The 16,561-nt window shown below is 40.8% G+C and overlaps 1 protein-coding gene across 22 annotated transcripts in view; it reads left to right on the top strand.

The window, feature by feature from the left end:
- The window catches only part of TAF1 (TATA-box binding protein associated factor 1), a 100,656-nt gene that overhangs the window by 42,128 nt on the left and 41,967 nt on the right, over window positions 1–16,561 (top strand). For 21 of the 22 annotated variants that reach the window (XR_016391351.1, XR_002642915.2, XM_089904399.1 and 18 more), the window contains 9 exons: window positions 2,455–2,620; window positions 3,911–4,122; window positions 7,237–7,345; window positions 7,563–7,661; window positions 7,947–8,124; window positions 11,715–11,782; window positions 12,855–12,977; window positions 14,766–14,858; window positions 14,937–15,021. Coding sequence is in view for 20 of the 22 variants with exons in the window: in XM_089904399.1 (XP_089760525.1) it covers window positions 2,455–2,620; window positions 3,911–4,122; window positions 7,237–7,345; window positions 7,563–7,661; window positions 7,947–8,124; window positions 11,715–11,782; window positions 12,855–12,977; window positions 14,766–14,858; window positions 14,937–15,021 (1,133 nt within the window). In the remaining 2 variants the exon portion in view is untranslated. Of the gene's footprint in view, window positions 1–2,454; window positions 2,621–3,910; window positions 4,123–7,236; window positions 7,346–7,562; window positions 7,662–7,946; window positions 8,125–9,377; window positions 9,523–11,714; window positions 11,783–12,854; window positions 12,978–14,765; window positions 14,859–14,936; window positions 15,022–16,561 lie in introns of those variants that run through there. The other variant, XM_089904400.1, reaches the window with a different exon arrangement.

Here is a 16,561-nt window from a genome sequence, read left to right as displayed (position 1 = left end):
TTCCATTTTCATGGAATATCTTTTTCCATCCCCTCACTTTCAGTCTGTATGTGTCCCTAGGTCTGAAGTGGGTCTCTTCTAGACAGCATATATATGGGTCTTGTTTTTGTATCCATTCAGCAAGCCTGTGTCTTTTGGTTGGAGCATTTAATCCGTTCACTTTTAAGGTAATTATCGATATGTATGTTCCTATGACCAGTTTCTTAATTGTTTTGGGTTTGTTTTTGTAGGTCCTTTTCTTCTCTTGTGTTTCCCACTTAGAGAAGTTCCTTTAGCAGTTGTTGTAGAGCTGGTTTGGTGGTGCTGAATTCTCTTAGCTTTTGCTTGTCTGTAAAGCTTTTGATTTCTCCATGGAATGTGAATGAGATCCTTGCTGCATAGAGTAATCTTGGTTGTAGTTTCTTCCCTATCATCACTTTAAGTATATCATGCCACTCCCTTCTGGCTTGTAGAGTTTCTGCTGAGAAATCAGCTGTTAACCTTATGGGAGTTCCCTTGTATGTTATTTGTCGTTTTTCCCTTGCTGCTTTCAATAATTTTTCTTTGTGTTTAATTTTTGCCAGTTTGATTACTATGTGTTTTGACGTGTGTCTCCTTGGGTTTATCCTGTATGAGACTTTCTGCGCTTCCTGGACTTGGGTGGCTATTTCCTTTCCCATGTTAGGGAAGTTTTCGACTATAATCTCTTCAGATATCTTCTCGGGTCCTTTCTCTCTCTCTTCTCCTTCTGGGACCCCTATAATGCGAATGTTGTTGCGTTTAATGTTGTCCCAGAGGTCTGTTAGGCTCTCTTCATTTCTTTTCATTCTCTTTTCTTTACTCTGTTCTGCAGCACTGAATTTCACCATTCTGTCTTCCAGGTCACTTATCCGTTCTTCTGCCTCAGTTATTCTGCTATGGATTCCTTCTAGTGTAGTTTTCATTTCAGTTATTGTATTGTTCATCTCTGTTTGTTCTTTACTTCTTCTAGGTCTTTGTTAAACATTTCTTGCATCTTCTCAATCTTTGCCTCCATTCTTTTTCTGAGGTCCTGGATCATCTTCACTATCTGAATTCTTTTTCCGGAAGGTTGCCTATCTCAACTTCATTTAGTTGTTTTTCTGGCGTTTTATCTTGTTCCTTCATCTGGTATTAGCCCTCTGCCTTTTCATCTTGTCTGTCTTTCTGTGAATGTGGTTTTTGTTCCACAGGCTGCAGGATTGTAGTTCTTCCTTCTTCTGCTGTCTGCCCTCTGGGGGATGAGGCTATCTAAGAGGCTTGATGGGAGGGACTGTTGGTGGGTAGAGCTGACTGTTGCTCTGGTGGGCAGAGCTTAGTAAAACTTTAATCCACTTGACTGTTGATGGGTGAGGTTGTGTTCCCTCCTTGTTGGTTGTTTGGCCTGAGGCAACCCAACAGTGGAGCCTACCTGGGCTCTTTGGTGGGGCTAATGACAGACTCTGGGAGGGCTCACACCAAGGAGTACTTCCCAGAACTCCTGCTGCCAGTGTCCTTGTCCCCACGGTGAGCCACAGCCACCCCCACCCCCCGCCTCTGCAGGAGACCCTCCAACGCTAGCAGGTAGGTCTGGTTCAGCCTCCCTTGGAGTCACTGCTCCTTCCCGTGGGTCCCAATGCGCACACTACTTTGTGTGTGCCCTCCAAAATTGGAGTCTCTCTTTCCCCCAGTCCTGTCAAAGTCCTGCAATCAATTCCCACTAGGCTTCAAAGTCTGATTCTCTAGGAATTCCTCCTTCTGTTGCTGGATCCCCAGGTTGGGAAGCCTGATGTGGGGCTCAGAACCTTCACTCCAGTGGGTGGACTTCTGTGGTGTAAGTGTTCTCCAGTCTGTGAGTCACCCACTCAGCAGTTATGGGATTGGATTTTACTGTGATTGCGCCCCTCCTACTGTCTCATTGTGGCTTCTCCTTTGTCTTTGGATGTGGGGTATCTATTTTGGTGAGTTCCAGTGTCTTCCTGTTGATGATTGTCCAGCAGCAGCTAGTTGTGATTCTGGTGTTCTCGCAAGAGGGCGTGAGAGCACGTCCTTCTACTCCGCCATCTTGTTTCCTCCCGATGCTTGAGTTTTAGTGACAGGATTCTGCACAGTTGTCCCTGTAAGTCTGTTTTAATTGGGAACCATTTTGCCTTTGGAACTTTGGGTTTGAACAAAGCCAAATCACGGGGAGAATTCCAAATTTGCTGCAAAATAAAGGCATGTTTTTAGTTCCACTGGGTCCTTTGTATTTTCATTGGTTGGTTGGCAAAAATCTTAGGGACTCCTCAGGGCTTCTCATTCTGAGAGAGGTGCCTCTCTGCACGTGGAAGAATGATGAGCAGGTTAGATGGGGATGCCAGGTAGCCCCTTTTGTTTCATTATTGATGGATTACTTTAGTCCTGAGATGTTTGCTATCAGGACAGTGTTCTTGGTTTAAGTTTGCTTATGGATCTGTGATTTTTTTCCCCATCATTTAGTCGCAAATTTGCCCTTTTTGATGAGCAGCATCGAGAAGAGATGCGAAAAGAACGGCGGAGGATTCAAGAGCAACTGAGGCGGCTTAAGCGAAACCAGGAAAAGGAGAAGCTTAAGGGTCCTCCTGAGAAGAAGCCCAAAAAAATGAAGGAGCGTCCTGACCTAAAAGTAAGTGTATGTGGTGTGATCATAACTAAGAAAGCATACCTTTTCCCTTAGCTTTTGGCATCCTCCCTTACTGGGAATGAGGGCAGTATTGTGGAAAACTAGTTTGAATTGATGTGGCCGCTTGGGTGTTATTAGTACTATTGTGACTGGTACTGACAACACCAGACTTGATCTGGTGTCTTTGGGTGTCATTTATACTTCATCCATTGGAAATATTTTCTGTGAGTTGAGATAGGCGTGGTGGATTTTTTTTAACATGTACATATATGAACACATCTTGTTTTTCAATTGCATGTATTAAAAAGCAACAGAAAAAATCATACAATACAGGTTGCTTTGCATAATTTAGGTGGGATTCCAGATATTACTGTGCAGTGTAACTGTAACGTGCATCACAAAATGAGGCAACTGTGGTACAGTGGAAAGAGCCATGGACTCGGAAACAGAAGATCTGGGTTCAGGTTCTTGTTCTGCCATTTAGTAACTCTGTGACCGTAACCTCTCCAAACCTGTTTTCTCTTCTATAAAATAATACCTATCTCACACTGGTGTTGTATTAAAGTATATAATGCATGGGAAGCACTTTATAAACTAAAATTCGCAACAAATGGGAACTGCTGTTAACACGTACTGAGGTCATTAAGTATTTTAATGTTTCTTTCTTCCATGTGATATTATATAAGTATTGTATGATACAGTATTGATCCATTTTACAGATGAAACTGAGGGCAGTTGCAAAAGTAAGATGGAGACTTGGGCTTTTTGGTTTTTGGGGTTTTTTGCCACACTGCACGGCTTGTGGGATCTTAGTTCCCTGACCAGGGGTTGAACCCAGGCCCTCTGCAATGAGAGCACGGAGTCCTAACCACTGGACCACCAGGGAATTCCCGGAGACTTGGTATTATTAAGCCTTTTCCTTGAGGCTGGGAATACACCCATGCTGGCTGCCTGTGAGGCTGAATGCAGCCTTGGGCTTCCAGTAGCCTTTCTTATGCATATTTAATATTTTCGTAGTTTACAACTTAAATTGGGGGTAGAAATCCGCTCTCTTCTCTCCCTCACTTGGTTTTTAAAGTAATGTTCAGTCTCTGGATTTCATTTTGTTTTTAATGTGTCATTTCCATACATGCACTTTTGTCTAGTGCCTTCTGGTTGAAAGGCGTATAACGATTCTGTTAGAATAAAATTTCTGGGCCTGCCTTTGTTTCTTTTCTACTTTGTATATATTTCTTAAAGCTAACAGGAAGAAGCCTGCTTACCTCTGACATGTTGATACTTTTCCTTTTGCAGCTGAAATGTGGGGCTTGTGGTGCCATTGGGCACATGAGAACAAACAAATTCTGCCCCCTTTATTATCAAACAAATGCCCCACCTTCCAACCCTGTTGCCATGACAGAGGAGCAGGAGGAAGAGTTGGAAAAGACAGTCATTCATAATGATAATGAAGAACTTATCAAGGTTGAAGGGACCAAGATTGTCTTAGGGAAACAGCTAATTGAGAGGTAAGAGATAGCAGGTGGGAGAGATCTGTTGGTGGTTATCTGATGGGTGGCAGGGGTGGATGTGATGTGTTCTCTGAAGTGGAACTGAGGACATAGGAACTTTGATGGGTTTTCCTCACTAATTGTTGCCAGTAATGAAAATTAGTCTTGTGAAGCACTCATTAAGCTCCACCACTTGCCCTTGGGCATGCTACCTAACTTTTCTGAGTCTTAGTTTCCTTATTTAGAAAATAAAGTCACCCTTACAACGGTAGCTATGAAGGTAAAATGAGGGAGACTGTATAAAAAATGTAGTATAGTGCCTGGCATATAGTAGATGCTCTTCCCATTCTACTTCCAGGCACTTGTAGTATTTGTAAGGTCCCTGATCTCAGATGTTCTGATAATGGACCATCCAAAAAGATTAAGGAGACAAACTATGCTTATACTTATCTGTCTCTTGCCCTCAGAGAATTTGATAATCAAGTAGAAAAGTTTTTAAATAAAACAAATTCTCCCCTAAATTTTTAGTTTGAAAATTGCAAACCTACAGAAAAGCTGAAGGAATAATAAAGTTTGTTGTTCCTCTTAATTCACCAGCTGTTAACATTTGTCACATTTGTTTCATCTTTATATATCTAAAACATTTTCTTTCTGCTGAAACATTTGGAAGTTTTAGGCATCATGGCATTTCACTCAGATTCTTTAGCACACATAAAGAATAAAGATGTGGCAAACATGATAATATTACTACACGTAAGAAAATTAACATTAATTCAATAGGATCTAATATTCAGTCCTTATTCAAATTTCCCCAGTTGTGTCAATGTCCTTTATTGCCTGCCCGTCACCCCCCTTCAGGATCCAATTCCAGTTCAAACATTAAGTATTTTGAGTCTCTCTTAATCTACAACTGTCCTCCCCACCGTTTTGGTTTTCATGACTTTGAATGTTTTGAAGAGTCCAGGCCAATGGTCTCATAAAACATTCCACATTCTGGATTTGTCTGTTTTCGCATTGATTATATTCAGAGTAAATGTCTTTGGCAAGATTACAACGTAGGTGGTATTATGTACTGCACCACATCAGGAAGCAGATAACGTCAGGTTTTCTCAGTATTTTGATTATCTTATTAAAGTGTTAATCCTCAGATTCCTCTATAATAAAGGTATGTTTTTTCCATTGTAATTAATATGTGGGTGAATATCCTGATTTAAAAAAGATTTTTTTTTGACTGTGTTGTGTCTCCATTGCTGCACGTGGGCTTTCTCTAGTTGTGGCAAGTGGGGGCTACTCTTCATTGCGGTGCGTGGGCTTCTTGTTGCAGTGGCTTCTCTTATTGCGGAGCACAGGCTCTAGGCATGCAGGCTTCAGTAGTTGCAGCATGCGGGCTCAGTAGTTGTGGCACATGGGCTCTAGGGTGCGTGGGCTTCAATAGTTGTGGCATACAGGCTCAGTAGTAGTTGTGGCTCTTGGGCTTAGTTGCTCTGCAGCATGTGGGATCTTCCCGGACCAGGGATCAAACCCGTGTCCCCTGCATTGACAGATGGCTTCTTAACCACTGCACCACCAGGGAAGTCCCTTTTTTTTTTTTTTTCTCAGTAGCTTGAAACAACATACATTTATTATCTCACAGTTTCTGTGGGTCAGGAGTCTGGGCACAGCTCAGCTGGGTCCTCTGCTCAGAGGCTGCCTTCAAGGTGTCACTAGGGACTGCAGTCTATCCTGCTAACAATCTTTCTCTCAATAGTTTTAACATCCATTGATGATCATTACCTGATAACTCAGTTATTACATTGGGGGTTGCTTAATGGTGGTTTTTCTAATTCTTTTCATTCTTTCTACGTTAACTGGCATTCTGTAAAGAGCTTCCCCCTCCCTTTTTTGTTTGGGTATTACTATAGATTCTGAAATTCTTTCTTTTGGAAACTTTAATATATTAAAATCTATTAACATCATTATTAATTTTGATGGCCAGATTGTCCCAAATTTGATCCCTTCAGGCCTGACCTGTGTCCTTTGGAAATGACCCTATAAATTTTGAAAACTTCTTTGCTTTTTGGCTCGAGATGTTCCAGGCTATCCTTGAAATTTCCCTGTCCCAGACCCAGAATCAACCATTTCTCAGGGATTCCTGGTTCCTTTTATTGCAGAATGGTATTTAGAAAACAATATCTAGGTGTTAGGTATGCTCATTGCCACTGAGATGTCATTGCTTCTAGGCTCTTAGTAGACAGAACTAGGAAATATACATATATTGTAAATCACAACTTCATATCAATACCTCCAATTCAAATTGTATCTACGGCTTCTTCCTCATCTTCCTCCGTTTCATATTTGTATCCTTTCTTTGGTTCCCAACATCTTGCTCTGTCCTATGATATTTACAAAATAGTTTGAGAATTACAATACCAATACTACTACCAATAGCAAATCTGTACAGTAGGTTCAAGGTGTTTTCTGTAATTAGTTGTCCTTGGATTATATGCCACTGAAGTTGTACAGTCAGGGTATTCTATTCGAAATATATTTGAATTCTTTTTTGAGTATATAATTTTTAATTAATTTGATATGCAGTTATATTCATTTGTTTCTGTTTCTGTTTAGATTTGAGGGTTGTTTTCCATCCTCGTTAATTTAATTTATCAATATCTATAGTAGTCATGTTTTGAAGCACATTAGAAAAGGAAAATGTAGTATCTTGATCCCATATGATGGAAAGGAAGAAGGTGGATGGGCTTTTAATGATTGAGGGAGACTCAAATTAGTTTTTCTTTTCAAACCTGCTTTAATTTCTTCCTTGTTTCTATTCTGAGTAAGTTAAATTTCCTAGCCCTTTAACCGAAAGATAGAATGTTGGAGCTGGGAGGATTCTTGAAATTCCTTTAGCCTAGTTCCCTTATCTTCCAAATAGGAAACTGAGGTGAAGTTGTGGCTTGCCTAGTTTTTTATTAATTTGGAGATCCTATGAGGCCTTGCCTGATCTGAGCCTTAGAATGTGGATGTCTGGCCTTTGGTTTGGCTTTTTCCTCCCCAGGCTCATGCTCAGGTACTTTGGACTTTTTCATTGTAGTTGCTTTTTTTCTGGGGACTAGAAATAGGGACTGCACACTATGAAAGTGTTATTGATTGCAGTGCAGATGAGGTTCGCAGAAAATCTCTGGTTCTCAAGTTCCCTAAGCAGCAACTTCCTCCCAAGAAGAAACGGCGAGTTGGAACCACTGTTCACTGTGACTATTTAAATGTGAGTATTGGCATTGCTGCTTTCTGACCACATAGGGTTCTCATTAATTCCCCCAGCCCTCTAAGCCATGGCCCTGATATAGCCTTAGATTCTCCCTTTGGCCTTGCCCTGAGAATTACGTGTACTGTGCATTACAGGGTTTCCAAAATATATATGTATTGGCGTTTATTTTTTTTTTTAATCTAAAGAAGCATTCTGATTTCTTGTTTTTCCTTAGAGACCTCATAAGTCCATTCACAGGCGCCGGACAGACCCCATGGTGACATTGTCATCCATTTTGGAGTCTATCATCAATGACATGAGAGATCTTCCAAATGTGAGTTCATTTCATTCAGATCTACAGTATGGATGGCAAGGCTGTTCTGTGTGATTTCAGATAGATGGCAGTAGAGTATAGTCCTAGGAACCTGGAACTCCTGATTCTTTGGGATATAGTTTTTCATTTATTTTTTAACAGTTTAGTAGAGGAAACAGACCTGCTCCATCTAGAGATTCCTTTGAGAGTTGACGGCCAGGTAGAGGTAAGATGTGAGAGAGTCTTGAAGAATTGGTCTGGCAGTTGTTCTTTGCTCATGGATGGTGCTGGCTCTTGTTTGCACAGACGTACCCTTTCCACACTCCAGTCAATGCAAAGGTTGTAAAGGACTACTACAAAATTATCACCCGACCAATGGACTTACAAACGCTCCGTGAAAATGTGCGTAAACGCCTCTACCCATCTCGGGAAGAGTTCAGAGAGCATTTGGAGCTAATTGTGAAAAATAGTGCAACCTACAATGGTAAGAATCACCTGTTCTTTGACTGCAAAGGTCACCTTTCAGATCCTTATTTATCCCTTACTAGTCCTAAATTTAGACTAGATTGGACTGACTGAAAGGACCTACAATGTAGTAGTACATTTTGGGGTTATGAAAATCAGGTAATGTACATTTTAATCATTTAATAAGTATTGCTTCTTTGTATTCCCACTTTTTTATGTATCCTCTAGAGAATTTAGAGAATCTGTTGAAACAATTGCATGAGAAGCAGTGAGAGATAGGAGTGAGCCTATAAGTAAATAGAAGGGAGAGGCATTCAGTGTGGATGGAACCCCCGCAGAGTATATGCTTGTTGACTATATTTGTCTTTGATTTGGTCTACAAATCTGTTATAGGGGCTGTTATATGTCTATTTTGCTCAAAAGCTGGAAAGGCAAGGAGGAAGAAATCTGTTTTCTGAGTCTTAAAGAGTTCAAGAAACAGTATAGCTTCTGCATGTAGAGGATAAAGTTTTCTGGTTTCCAGTTGTATCCTTAGTGTAGGGATTAAGGTTACAGGTAGAGTATGAACTATGGCTCTGCCACTTACTAATTGAGTTACCTTAGACAACTTTTTTTTTTTTTTTTTTTTTTGCGCGGTACACAGGCCTCTCACTGCCGCGGCCCCTCCCGTTGCGGAGCACAGGCTCCGGACGCGCAGGCTCAGCAGCCATGGCTCACGGGCCCAGCTGCTCCGCGGCACGCGGGGTCCTCCCGGACAGGGGCACGAACCCGTGTCCCCTGCATTGGCAGGCGGACTGTCAACAACTGCGCCACCAGAGAAGCCCCTAGACAACTTATTTAACCTCTCATAGCCTCTTCAGTTTTCTTACCTGTACACATGGGACAATAGTAGTACCTAGATTTTAATACGTTTCACAAGCAGGCCTGACCCATTTATCTAGTCTCATCTATAGAGACTGGCTCCCAGACCTACTATAGATAGAGACTCTGGCTATGCTCAGTGTTGTATTTAACTAAATATCCTATACCATGTCTTCATGTCTTTGTACAGTCTTTGCCCTTTGTCTGCAGAGTGCCCTTTATTCCATTTCCATTCATATTTCCAGGCCAACTCATATCATCTCTTCATAAAGACTTATTCAGATTGCCCAAAGTACCCATTTTTTCAATCCTCTGTGCCCCCCTAATACAATTAAATCAAGTTTTATAGCTCTTATGTGTTATATATAATTGTTCATATACTGATTTTCCCATCACTTTGTGACCTCCTAGAGAGACTATTCATCTTTGTATTCCGAGGGCGTAGCAGAGTACCAGACACATACAAAGGAATAATAAATTTATTAGTCCCAACTGTCATTCAAGGTGACGAGGATAAATGCATAAACAAAAATCAGCTTGGAAGGGGAATGGGAAGGTAAGAGTTGACTTTGGAAATACAGAGCTTGAGGTACTTGTGGGTCATTTAGGTGGCAGTGTTCGTAAAAATTTGGAAATTTAAGTTATGACTTTCTCCACATCCCCCTCTAACTCAATCTTCCTTCTTCCTCATACCCAAATGCTGATAATAGTGATAATAGTAGTAGTGCCACCATTGCTAGTATTGCTGTCCATCTAGTTGTACAACCTAGAAATGTTGGCCATTGTTATTCCACTCTCCCTGCCCTATACTCATAGATCACTAAGTTGCATAAATTGTACCTTCTAAATTTTGCTGGAATACATCCCCTTCCTTTTGGTCTCCATTGCTACTATCTTAGTTGAAGCCCTTGTCGTCTCTTGTTTGACCTCTTGCAATAGCTTCCAGACTTTCTCTCTGCTGCTTGCCTTATTAATTCTTCACACTGTTGACAGGGTATTTTTTTCTGGATACACAAATTTGAAAAATTACTCTCTAGCTTAAAATCTCCAGTGCCTTTGTATCTCCTATGAGACCATTGTAATATGTCCCTTCTTGCCTTTCCAAGTTCCATTTCCTATTTCTCCTCCACACATACCTACCTGTATTCCAGTTGTACCAAACTACTTGTGATTCCTGTTGTGAAATGTATTGTTTCATGTTTCCATGAATTTGCTTACTTAACATGTTTTTGCATACTTTTTCCTCCCTCTGGAATGTTTTTCAACCCTACTGTCTATCTGATAGACTTCTCTTGTTTAATAACACTGCTCGATTGTCATTCACAACAAGCCTTCCCTACTCCTCCCTGGTACTCAGATTTAATTGTTGTAAAACAACTTAAAACACGTTGCAACCCCTCCACAGTTCATAGTAATCAGTGTATTCCTCTATTTGCACTTACACTCACTTTTTAAAAACTTTATTATGGAAATTGTTAGGCATATACAAAAGTAGAGAGAAAGTAAATAAACTTCAGTGCACCTATTCACCCAGTTCCACAATCACCAGCATATATGGCCAGTCTTGTTCATCGTTTAGCCTGTATTTCCAGATGTCATATCATTTCACCTGTAGATACTTCAAGCACTTACACCCTGTCGTGCAATGTTTTATTTTCATATCATTTTCTTTGACTAAACCAAGAGCTCTCTAAGGTAGGGACTGTGTCTTATTTTCCCTTTATTCTCAACACTGAACACATCACAGACAGTCATTAAACAGTTGTTGAATGAATAAACAAATCCCTGTTAATTAATTAATAAGTAGTTGAGAAAAGAGCTGAGTTTTAGGCTCTGGGGAGCACTTACACGAAAGAATTGACAGAGGAAGATAAGAAAGTATACTGAAAGGAAGTAGCCAGAATTACTGTTTTTTTACATGAAAATGTTTTCACTATCCCTATGATGAGCTTAAATTAGGGTAGCCATAAGCAGGGAATGTAGGAGATAGTTGGAGGATTCTGTGAAGCTCTTGTTATGGATTTCAGGGAAACTAAAGTAATAGTCTGAGGTGGGGTGGAGATTCTTTTCTGACAAAGGCTTTGGATTAGCCGTATGTTGGGTGGGCATCGCAAACCATGAGTGCTGCAAACAAAAATTGCAGTCACAAATTTTGTATGTTGAGTCTGGAAAGATTATAAATCATTCATTCGTCTCCTTAGCCATCCTTAAACAAATTGTCATTCCCCATCCATAGTTTTATTTTCAAGGTATTAAAGGCAGCAGTATCGACAGTAGTACCGCTATGTATGGATATACACAAATAAGGGAGAGAGTTAAAATTAGTTTATTCATCCATATTGTGCATCTGCTATGTGTTAGGCACTGAAAAATGGAGATAAGACTGATACATCTGTCTAACCCAGCAGCTAGGCTGGTGCCTGGCACATATTAGGTGATTAAGTAAATGAGTTAAAAGTCTGGAGAGGTGTTGGTAGCTCTTGCCTCCCCCTCCCCCCCCCTTTTTTTTTTTTTTTTGTGATACGCGGGCCTCTCACTGTTGTGGCCTCTCCCGTTGCGGATGCGCAGGCTCAGCGGCCATGGCTCACGGGCTTAGCCACTCCGCGGCATGTGGGATCTCCCTGGACTGGGGCACAAACCCGTGTCCCCTGCATCGGCAGGCAGACTCTCAACCACTGTGCCACCAGGGAAGCCCTTGCCTCCCATTTTTAGTGGTCCCATCTCTTTTATTGTTCCTCTGTAATCTAGGGCCGAAGCACTCATTGACCCAGATCTCTCAATCCATGCTGGATCTCTGTGATGAAAAACTTAAAGAGGTAAGACATTTAAAATGAGAGAAAAGCAGTAGAATGAAGCTGGCAGGTACCAGTATTGAGGAAGTAGGGAATGTAACAGAAGGAAGAGTAGAGAAATGAGGGAGTAGCAGGTCTTTTGTACGTTAGAGTCTGGAGGGGACCTTAGAAATCATGTAGTCTAATCCCTCCCTTTTGTAGATGGAAAGACTGAGGTCCACAGAAGAAACTAATTTGTCTTGGGCATCATGGCTATTAAATAGTAGGGCTACAATTAAAATATAAAATCCATATAACTCTTAGGAAATTGACTTCCCAGGAAGTCAGCTGAAGCTAAGAGACTGTTTTGGCAGGGAGAAATTTTAATTTTTAAAAGATAATCTATCTGTATTTCATCTTCTTAACAACAAAAAAAATGGTACCTTAATAGGCTTAAAAAATATAAGTATGATGATGTTAATATTGTAGTAGAAATTTCATAAAAGAGGATAACCAAATGGCCGGTAAACATGAAAAGATTCTCAACTTGATTGACCATTGGGGAGATACAAATTTAAACCATGATTAGTTAGCACTGCATACCTCCGTTAGAAAGACTAAAATTTAAAGACTTAAAAAAACAAAAGACTGAGTTTTAGTGGATGAGGATATGGAGCAGTTGACACACAAACTTTTTCCTAGTACAGTCTAAAATGAATTTGTTGGGTTAGATTCCCTTACTCAACAATAATGTGTTCAGTGTTTTCAGCAATAGTTTTACGGCAAAAGCAGTCTGATATTAAAACTTAATTTGGTGAAGATGTTTTTGTTGTGGGAGCTAAGCTATTGATGCCCAGGGATGTATATTTTTGATGATCTACAAGAGTAGAAGATAGAATACCTAAAGGAATTGGTCAGTACATCTCTTTTGATCCTTTTATTGGAATATTATTTCTCTTCTCTGGACTTTTTGTCTGGAACTGAATAGGCCACAGTTCAAAGTTAGACTTTTTGGGACAAGGGCAATAGACAGCTGAACCTTAAATTATCCTTAATACTCTATGGTGATTATACCTCAGGGAAACCTCTGCCTTTCCTTTGCTTTGTTTCATGTTAGAAAGAAGACAAATTGGCTCGTTTAGAGAAAGCTATCAACCCCTTGCTGGATGATGATGACCAAGTGGCATTTTCTTTTATTCTGGACAACATTGTCACCCAGAAAATGATGGCAGTTCCAGATGTAAGTGGTCTGTGTGTTAAATATTGTGAGGATAGTACAGGGGAGAGGAAAGGGTGAAAGGATGTGTGCATGTGTATGTTGGGGAGTCTGGAGTGTGGTGTTTGTCAATTCAAACTGGTATATAATTTTAAAAAGAAACCATTTTGCTCTATGAGTGCATTATCATTGAAATCAAAGAGGCCGGGAATCTGTGATATAGAGAGGTTCTTTATACCTGTTGTTGACATTCAGTATTTTAATGCTCCTGAATAGCCCTGGAGAGAAGTTAGGATGCCAGCTAATGGGAGGTTTTGGATTTAGAGGTGCTTCTTAACAAATGAGAGTTTGATAATTACCCAGCATTCGTTGTCTTTTTTTTTTTTTCTTTTCTTTTTTTTATTTATTTATTTTTGGTTGCGTTGGGTCTTTGCTGCTGCGCGCGGGCTTTCTCTAGTTGCGGTGAGCGGGGGCTACTCTTTGTTGCAGTGTGCAGGCTTCTCATTGCAGTGGCTTCTCTTGTGGAGCACAGGCTCTAGGCGTGCGGGCTTCAGTAGTTGCGGCACACGGGCTCAGTAGTTGTGGCACGCAGGCCCTAGAGTGCAGGCTCGGTACTTGTGGCTCACGGGCTTAGTTGCTCCGAGGCATGTGGGATCTTCCCAGACCAGGGCTCGAACCCATGTCCCCTGCATTGGCAGGCAGATTCTTAACCACTGTGCCACCACGGAAGTCCCGCGTTTGTTGTTTTTTGTTTCATTTTTTGTCTTGCAACTTTATGGCAGGGGTACCATGTTGATTCTTTGTATCATTTTGTAATGATCCTCCCTAGGAAATTCTGAACTGAGTTTCCTTTTGTGTTGTAGGCATATGTTGTGTATGCAGTAACGCTATAAACCAGCGGTCCCCAATCTTTTTGGCACCAGGGACCGGTTCCGTGGAAGACAATTTTTCCACGGATGGTGGGTGGGGGATGGTTTCAGGATGATTCAAGCACATTACATTTATTGTGCACTTTATTTCTATTATTATTACATTGTAATGTATAATGAAATAATTACACAACTCACCATGATGCAGAATTAGTGGGAGGCCTGAGCTTGTTTTCACTTGCCACTCACTGATAGGGTTTTGATATGCGTCTGCAAGCAATTGATTTATTATGGTCTCTTGTGCAGTCAAACCTCTCTGCTAATTATCATTAATTATCATCTGCTAATCTGTATTTGCAGCCACTCCCCAGCGCTAGCATTATCACCTCAGCTCCACCTCACATCATCAGGCATTAGATTCTCATAAGGAGCAGCAACCTAGATTCCTCACATGCACCAGTTCCCAGTAGGGTTCACACTCCTGTGAGAATCTAATGCCACTGCTGATCTGACAGGAGTCGAGCTCAGGCGGTGATGGGAGCGATGGGGAACGGCTGTAAATACAGATGAAGCTTCACTCGCTCACTCGCCTGCCCACCACTCACCTCTTGCTGTGCGGCCCGGTTCCTAACAGGCCACGGGCCGGTACCGGTCCAGGCCCAAGGGTTGGGGACCCCTGCTATAAACCTTCTGCATGGGACAAGGGAATGAGAGATTTTAATTGTGAATATAGAGCAGGGGTCCTTACCCTACCAGGGCACATGAACCCACAAAGGAATCCCCTTAAATTATATGCAGAGTTTTGTATGATTATGTGTCTTTCTGGGAAAAGGGTCCATAGCTTTTGTCGGAGTCTTAAGAATATTTGTGACCCAGTGAAGTTTGGGAATCTCTGGTATAAAGAATGGTTTCCATTTAATTTCTCATGCTTTCTTTTTGCTAGTCTTGGCCATTTCATCACCCAGTTAATAAGAAGTTTGTTCCAGATTATTACAAAGTGATTGTCAGTCCAATGGATTTAGAGACCATACGTAAGGTGAGTGATTCGGTCTAAAATGTCTTTTGGGAATCAAGTAACTTTGTGTATCTGAGTTCCTGATTCTTTTAATCACAGAATATCTCCAAGCACAAGTATCAGAGTCGGGAGAGCTTTCTAGACGATGTCAACCTTATTCTGGCCAACAGTGTTAAATACAATGGTGGGTATTTCTCCTTTTTTTCTCTTTCCGTCAATATATCCATCCAACATTAGTTAGCATTATTAAAATTTAAGTGCATAAAGCAGCCTTGAGCCATGATAGCAGAATCAGTCAGGTGACTTACTCTGCATTTTTTTTTTAAAACAGGCACGTACTTTAGTGTGTTCTGTAAAGTTTGCTAATAACATTTAATGATGAAAAAACAACGTATATTTATTTTCTAAACTTTGGAAAGCACCGAAAAATGAGATGAGAATAAAAATCAAATGGATATTACTTTGGGCCATCACTGCTTTCCATGAGATGTAAAAACTCACCTATGCCCCAGGCCCTTAGATGGAGCTTAGGGAAATGTGTTAAATATAGACCATGGTGTGCTTCCTCAGAGCATGGAGTTTTTTTGCTCAATATATGAAATGATTGCATAATGTATCTCAGGTGCTGTGCTAGCTACTTAATCTACCAGTGGGAAAGACATCATTGTCCTCAGGTCAATGAAGAGAAACAGTTAAAATGCAGCTTGGCAAGGGCTATATTAGAAGGATGTACAAAGTGCCCTAGAGGAGAGGAAGGAAACCTTCACCTAAGGGTTAGGGAAGGCTTCATAAACAAGTTAATACAGTTAAGTTTTGAATGGCTCACTTAAGTAAACATCAGTTGAGCACCTAATATGTGCTGGCACTGATAGATGTTACAAATATAAAGTCAAATTAGATATGTTCTCTGCCTCCAAATTGGTTATAGTTTAGTTGGGAAAACAGAAAAGAAAAATTACAGAACTTAAGTATTATGCTAGATGCATTCACAGAGTGCCAAAGGAAAACAGGAACAGGATATCTAAGTCAGAGTGGGATTAGAGGAAGCTTTCTGGAAGAGAGTTTTCTTAAGCTGAGTTCTAAAGGATCAATGGAGTTTGCTAACCAAAAAATGAGGAGAAAGCGTTCTAGGCAGGGAGAACAGCAATATATGAAGGCACAGAGACCTGAAATTGCATCTTGGGTTTAAGAAACAAGTTACTGGGGTTGCAGTTAAGTGTACATGTTGATGGATGACTGGTTATATATAGAGAAGTAGACAGGTGTCAAATCATAAGAGGGCCTGGTGTATGCCATATGTCATACTTAAGAGCTTTTACATTATCCTAAATGGAAAAACGTTGAAAGAATTAGGCAGCAAAATGACAATCCCAGATAACTCCTGAAGCAAAACAGAAGAGGGAGCTAAGGGCATTTGAGAGAATTGCCTAGCATACTGAGGTCTCAGCTAAAAATCCACCTGATTGTATGACTTTTCTCCACAATATTCAGGAACCCAAGTAGTGTGGCTGTTAAGTTTGCCAGATAGAAGGGACAGAGAATTAGAAAGAGGAGGTGACAGAGGGGACAACCAGAACGACAGATGAGGAAATGGGTATTCTGGGTTTAGAGAATAGAATATCATGGAGGAATGAAAGAACAGGGTAAGTTCAAGGAACTGTACTTGACTAGAACCTATATATTTCATTAAGAGAAGTGGTAGGAGGGCTTCCCCGGTGGCGCAG

This window comes from Delphinapterus leucas, chromosome X (genome assembly GCF_059928025.1).
Source record: "Delphinapterus leucas isolate spDelLeu-1000000601 "Yukka" chromosome X, BTC_Dleu_Yukka2, whole genome shotgun sequence".
NCBI lineage: Eukaryota > Metazoa > Chordata > Mammalia > Artiodactyla > Monodontidae > Delphinapterus > Delphinapterus leucas.
Note: the sequence above shows the minus strand (reverse complement) of the source record. Positions and strands in the feature narration are given on the sequence as shown.